We start from the raw sequence: 6,024 nt of genomic DNA, 5'->3' as shown, positions 1-6,024 counted from the left end.
GTATGAATACAAAAAATGTACTTTCTTGTCTTAATTTAAGGTTAGGCATTAGGGTTAGCAGTGTGGTTAATGTTAGGTTTAAAAACTGATTTTATGACTTTGTGTCTGTGCTAGCTTGTGACTTCTCTGAAGAGCTGCCTCCAGATCAAGATTCATGACAATAAATGTCAACCTGATAAAAACTAACTCACAGTCATAGAAAAGCGCCCTCTGACTTTGTCATTACAAAGATGATGCTGCACCCTGCTGGATATTTTGTGTAATGCATGTAAAAAATAAGGCCAAAACGACTATAATATATGTCATTTAGCAGGCATATATCCAAAGCGACTTAAGGACATACATCTTATGTATGGGTGGTGTCGGGATTCAAACCATGCTCTACCAACTGAGCTACAGTACAAGTCTGGAAGTGAGCTTAAAAACATTGAACAACGCTGAACAATGATGATCTTGGCCTTTTCTTTACTTGAAATAACACATCTAAAAAGACACACATTAAAACATGGAGAGAAAAAAAAAACAGAACTATGGTGAGCATTATACGATTTCTGCAAGATTCAGAAACATGATATTATGAATAACTATTATAAAGAACAAAACTGCATTGCCTCTGAAATGTAGTTCTGTTTACTGTGACACGTTTCGAATGATTCCATCTTGTACAAACAAGGCTAACGATGAATGGATGCTGTAGATTTCTGCTCTTGTTGTCACTGTCTTCTCTCCGCAGCATCATAGTAATCTACACATTCGCGAGACAAAGAGAGACATGGAATGCATCTGATGAACACATTCCTCACAAGTGTTTAGTATAATCAGCCTCGTTATAACCCACAGTATCGCAATCAGCAGCACTGTCAGCACCCTCATCAGCATCATTATGATCCTCCACCAACCAGCATCACAGAGCTCTCACATCATCTAACAGAGGGTGCTAATTGGGATGTTAGATCCATAGAATTAGGAATTAGTAGTAGTAGTAATTTAATAAGATATATATGGTTAGATCCTACATGTTAGAAGACCGTTACACAGCCTCTTACGTGCCCAATAAGGCCTTTGAGACTTCCCATCCCCCAGCTCAATGTTCTGTATGTACAGTACCACAGATTATTGAGTCATTCTATTTCTATGGTAACTCCCTCCCAATGTTTTATCTGCTGTTCTGCTATGGACACCCATGTGTTAACGTTAGTGCTGCGATATGTGTTATACAGACATACAGCAGAGATGTACAGAGTGTTCCAGTTGTGTACCTGTTGCTGGAGGGACGTCAGCCCCCACGGTCCTGGTAGCGCTGGGTGGGGGAGGAGGTGGGACCGCCCTCCTGGGTGACATCACACATGCGTATCATTGTTATCGCCGGCCCACATTGTGTCACAACATCAGTCTATGTAAGTGTGGGTACGGTAGGTGTTATGAATGGGGTTGTGTTATGAATCACCTGGTGGCGTCTCTGTGTGGTGAGGGTGCTAGCTCTAGGGGTTCAGGGGTGTTGCGGTAGACCAGGCTAGGGTTAGGCAGGGGTGGAGGCCACCAGGTTGGGTAGGGCAGGTAGGCCGGGGTAGGCTGGTAATGGTAGTGGTACACCTCTGGATCCTCCTCCTGCAGTATTTAACCTTTATTTAACTAGGCAAGTCAGTCAAGAACAAATTCTTATTTACAATGACGTCCTAGCCCTGGCAAACCCTCCCCTAACCCCAGACGATACTGAGCCAATTGTGTGCTGCCCTATGGGAATCCCGATTACGGTCGGTTGTGATACAGCCCGGGATCAAACCAGGGTCTGTAGTGACGCCTCTAGCACTGAGATGCGCCACTCAGGAGCTGTAAAAAAAATCACTGGGGACCAGCTGGCCTGGAAGGGAGGATAAAAACAGCCTATTCAGACACAACGTGTCAAATGGCACCCTATTCTCTATTCATATTTTTTTTAAATAGTGCACTATATAGGGAATAGGGTGACATTTGGGGCACATCCTCACTCTCCACTTCAATGGTTTGGATGACCAACTGCTTATGGAGCCTCAACACAACCACTAAACTGACCAGGAACAGTGTGACCCAAAACAGACTCCAAAAATAACTTTTAGGTGCATTAGCTAATGTGGGGAGCCAATCTGACCTCGGTCTGTTTTCTTTTCTAGATTGTCATATCAGGTTAGGTATGTCTCTACCTACTGAAACACATGTTTTCAGATGATTCATGTAAGATGAGTGTGCTGCACACGGACAGGCTGGATGATAAGTTGGCACATGTGACGAACAGTAAATGTACCTCAGTGGTGGAGAGTGGGGCCGGGAATAGCCAAATGACTGTACCTCAGAGGTAGAAGGAGGGTGGAACTGGGAATGGCCAAATGAGCTGAAGGCTGACATGGTCATGTTGTTCATGATGACCTGGTGCATCTGAGCATTTTGGATCATCATCAGCTCCACCAGGTCTGGAGAATAGCAGAGAGCAACGTTATACACACACACACACACACACACACACACACACACACACACACACACACACACACACACACACACACACACACACACACACACACACACACACACACACACACACACACACACACACACACACACACACACACACACACACACACGGAAGCTAACTTCTTCTATATGCCTGTTGTGCTGTCCTTTATCCTTTAAGTGACAATCAACCTGTTTCAACCCGCATGGTGTCCAATCACGAGTTCTAAATCAAATCTGACACCCTGAATGTTCTATCCTCTCCCTTCCTCAATTTCTGTCTGATATCCTTCCAGCAATATGAAAATACATCTTTTTCCCCCTGGCTTCTTGTCAGGGTACTCTGGCGACAGCCTGATGCAACATTTAGCAAAACGACACTATATTATACAAACCTGTCAAAATGAGAGGAATCCGAACTACTCATTGAATAATATCAGAAAGAATGCCACTACTGAAATGAACCTCAATATAAGTGAGTTGAAAGGTCAGCCAGAAGGATGTCAGTCAGAGCAAACAATCACTGCCCTGGCCTGAGTGACCAACAGACAGACAATCACTGCCCTGGCCTGAGTGACCAACAGACAGACAATCACTGCCCTGGCCTGAGTGACCAACAGACAGACAATCACTGCCCTGGCCTGAGTGACCAACAGACAGACAATCACTGCCCTGGCCTGAGTGACCAACAGACAGACAATCACTGCCCTGGCCTGAGCGACCAACAGACAGACAATCACTGCCCTGGCCTGAGCGACAAACAGACAGACAATCACTGCCCTGGCCTGAGCGACCAACAGACAGACAATCACTGCCCTGGCCTGAGCGACAAATAGACAGACAATCACTGCCCTGGCCTGAGCGACAAACAGACAGACAATCACTGCCCTGGCCTGAGCGACCAACAGACAGACAATGAGGCTAGAGGGGGAGAAGGAGTGCCATAAAGAGCCTTGACCGCCATTATAGATGGTTGAGCTCTGGCCCTTAGGTCCAGCTGGCACCTGGAGTGACATTCACAGTTTCACGGACACACACACACACACACACACACACACACACACACACACACACACACACACACACACACACACACACACACACACACACACACACACACACACACACACACACACACACAGAGAACGAGTGAGGTGAGAAAATACACTGTATAATATTGCAGGCATGTGTTGGAGGCAGAAACCCATGTCAGGCAAGCTGAGAGACGTGGGCTCTGTCTGAAAAGTTATCTTGACAGCCTGCCATACGCACCCTGCTTAACGTGTCCCGGCCGGATGGAGGGAGTGGGAGATGACACAGCAGCAGGGAGCTGCTGGAGGATGGTTGTGGGCTGCTGGGAAGCCTGGGACGGAGACATGAGACTTTAATGAGGCTCGCTGACTGGAGGCATATAGCCAGGGAGAATATCTATCTCCCATATCTAATACTGCCATGGATGAACTACTGTTAAGAGGCAGGCAATATTAGCCCACTCTCTCAACATAGTTAACAGTAGCAATGCGTGATAAAACATCCAATTAAAATTACAAGGTAGTGAGCCGGAGATATGCATCAAGAAGATATGACTCATCAAGCTATTACAACAAAACTCAAATCACAGCTGTTGGAAGCTAAAGATGCCTCCCTTAATGATGCTGCAAATGAAGTCAATGGCATATAGAGAGCCATCTTTCTCTGTAAATGAGCGTGGGTGTTAAATATCACATAGAATTACAGTCTCTATGATATGCCAAGTAAACAGGTCAACTGTTTTTTTTTTTTGCTATTGGAAAAAATCCCTGTTGGCCACACTTACAGGCTGTTGAATCATCTGCACATTCTGTGCGTCCTGGTTCCACTGCTGAAACTGTGGGTCAGTATCATCTGTCCCTGCCATTGAGTTTCATATGTCGGTACAAACAAAAAATTGAGCTGTAAAACAGTGACTGAAGATAAACCTTGTTTTGATCCAACCCAGGCTTGGAGTATACACTCACCAGTTGGGTTGCCAAGGTTTCGAAGCGCAAACAACAAGTGCGAGAAATATGCGCAGGTTGTTGCGCACACATAGGCTGGTGCGTCACTTACTGTAATGATTATGCTGTTGTGGGATATTTAAACTAGTACTAATTAGTCACTCTCTCTATCACATCTATTTTCTTAGCATTTAGGCCTGTATGATATAATCATGTTCTAAACGTTTCTAAAAGAGCAAATGAGGTGGTCACACTTGAATTGATTTTGACAGCTGTGGCACAAAAGTAGCCTTCTTCCATGCAGCGAAGTGAGTGAATTCACAAAAGTAGGCTATAATTGGGATTTCCCGCCCCTAGACAATACGCTTGGCAAGTCCATATGGTCGCATGCATCAATGTTGACGGGAGGGGCAGGGAACAGGTGGGCCGCCGCTACGTAGGTCTCTCACTCTAAATTGAGTGGGCTAAGTTACGGACACCTGGGATAAACCTGGGCCAGCTCTCTTTCACTTCATAGACCACTAATTACAGCTTTCATTTGACGGAGTTTTTCGCTCTGACTCTCGCTATCTCCGTTCTCCTCCTCAGTGTTTCTCTCTTCTTTCCTTCTCCTACATGCTGTCACTGTCTCCCACGCGGATCCCATCCGCCTCCCACCGCAGCAATTCAAACGGTGTAATTAATCAATGTGTGCGCCATCTCGGAATGATCGCCTCTATTTTTAAAAAGCCCTTTCACCAGGGCCATTTCTAGCATTTTTGGGGCCCTAAGTGAGATTTATTTGTCCCCACCACGTCGGGGACAAAACATTTGAGTGCCCCCACTCTTGGAAGAGGATAGTAAAAAATCGCAGCTTTAAAGTGAATGTTCTGCAATTCCAAAATAATGTGCCATGGGGCATAGAGACATTTCTTGCAGTTCTACACATTTTGTCATGGGATGGAGATGAAATGTTTCAGTTTTAAACCTAATTCGTATAATTCTGAGTGAAAGTGACTAATATAATCAACGGGGGCCCCTGTCATGTTTTGTCATTAATTATCATGTCTTGTCCCTGTGCTTCCCCTTCTATTCGTTTCCCTCTGCTGGTCTTATTAGGTTCTTTCCCTCTTTCTATCCCTCTCTCTCCCCCTCCCTCTCTCACTCTCTCGCTCTCTCTTCTCTCTATCGTTCCGTTCCTGCTCCCAGCTGTTCCTATTCCCCTAATCAATCATTTAGTCTTCCCACACCTGTTCCCGATCCTTTTCCCTGATTAGAGTCCCTATTTCTCTCCTTGTTTTCCGTTCCTGCCCCGTCGGATCCTCATCTATAATTCACCGTGCTGTGTCTATGTTTTGCCCTGTCGTGTCGTGTTTCCCTCAGATGCTGCGTGGTGAGCAGGTGTCTGAGTCTGCTAGGTTCAAGTGCCTTCCCGAGGCAACCTGCAGTTCTCGATCAAGTCTCCAGTCTGTTCTCGTCTTTACGAGTAGTATTATGCTTTTTGTTTTGTAAAGTTTCTTACTGGATTAAAAACTCTGTTTTCGCCAAGTCGCTTTTGGGTCCTCATTCACCTGCATAACAG

General features: G+C 45.4%; 1 protein-coding gene across 1 annotated transcript; it reads right to left on the bottom strand.

Moving 5' to 3' along the window:
• Positions 1-448: 448 nt before the first annotated feature.
• On the bottom strand, positions 449-4,553 carry LOC124016126 (proline-rich protein 29-like). The gene is made up of 6 exons (XM_046331655.1): positions 4,304-4,553; positions 3,760-3,850; positions 2,326-2,447; positions 1,448-1,608; positions 1,260-1,330; positions 449-745 (listed from the first exon to the last, which is right to left on the bottom strand). The coding sequence occupies exons 1-6, from the start codon at positions 4,382-4,384 to the stop codon at positions 714-716; spliced, it is 558 nt and encodes a 185-aa protein (XP_046187611.1). The 5' UTR covers positions 4,385-4,553; the 3' UTR covers positions 449-713.
• Positions 4,554-6,024: the final 1,471 nt, after the last annotated feature.

Source organism: Oncorhynchus gorbuscha, linkage group LG26 (assembly GCF_021184085.1).
Source record: "Oncorhynchus gorbuscha isolate QuinsamMale2020 ecotype Even-year linkage group LG26, OgorEven_v1.0, whole genome shotgun sequence".
In the NCBI taxonomy this organism is placed as follows: Eukaryota; Metazoa; Chordata; class Actinopteri; order Salmoniformes; family Salmonidae; genus Oncorhynchus; species Oncorhynchus gorbuscha.
The sequence above is the reverse complement of the archived record's forward strand: the minus strand, read 5'-3'. Positions and strand labels throughout refer to the sequence as shown.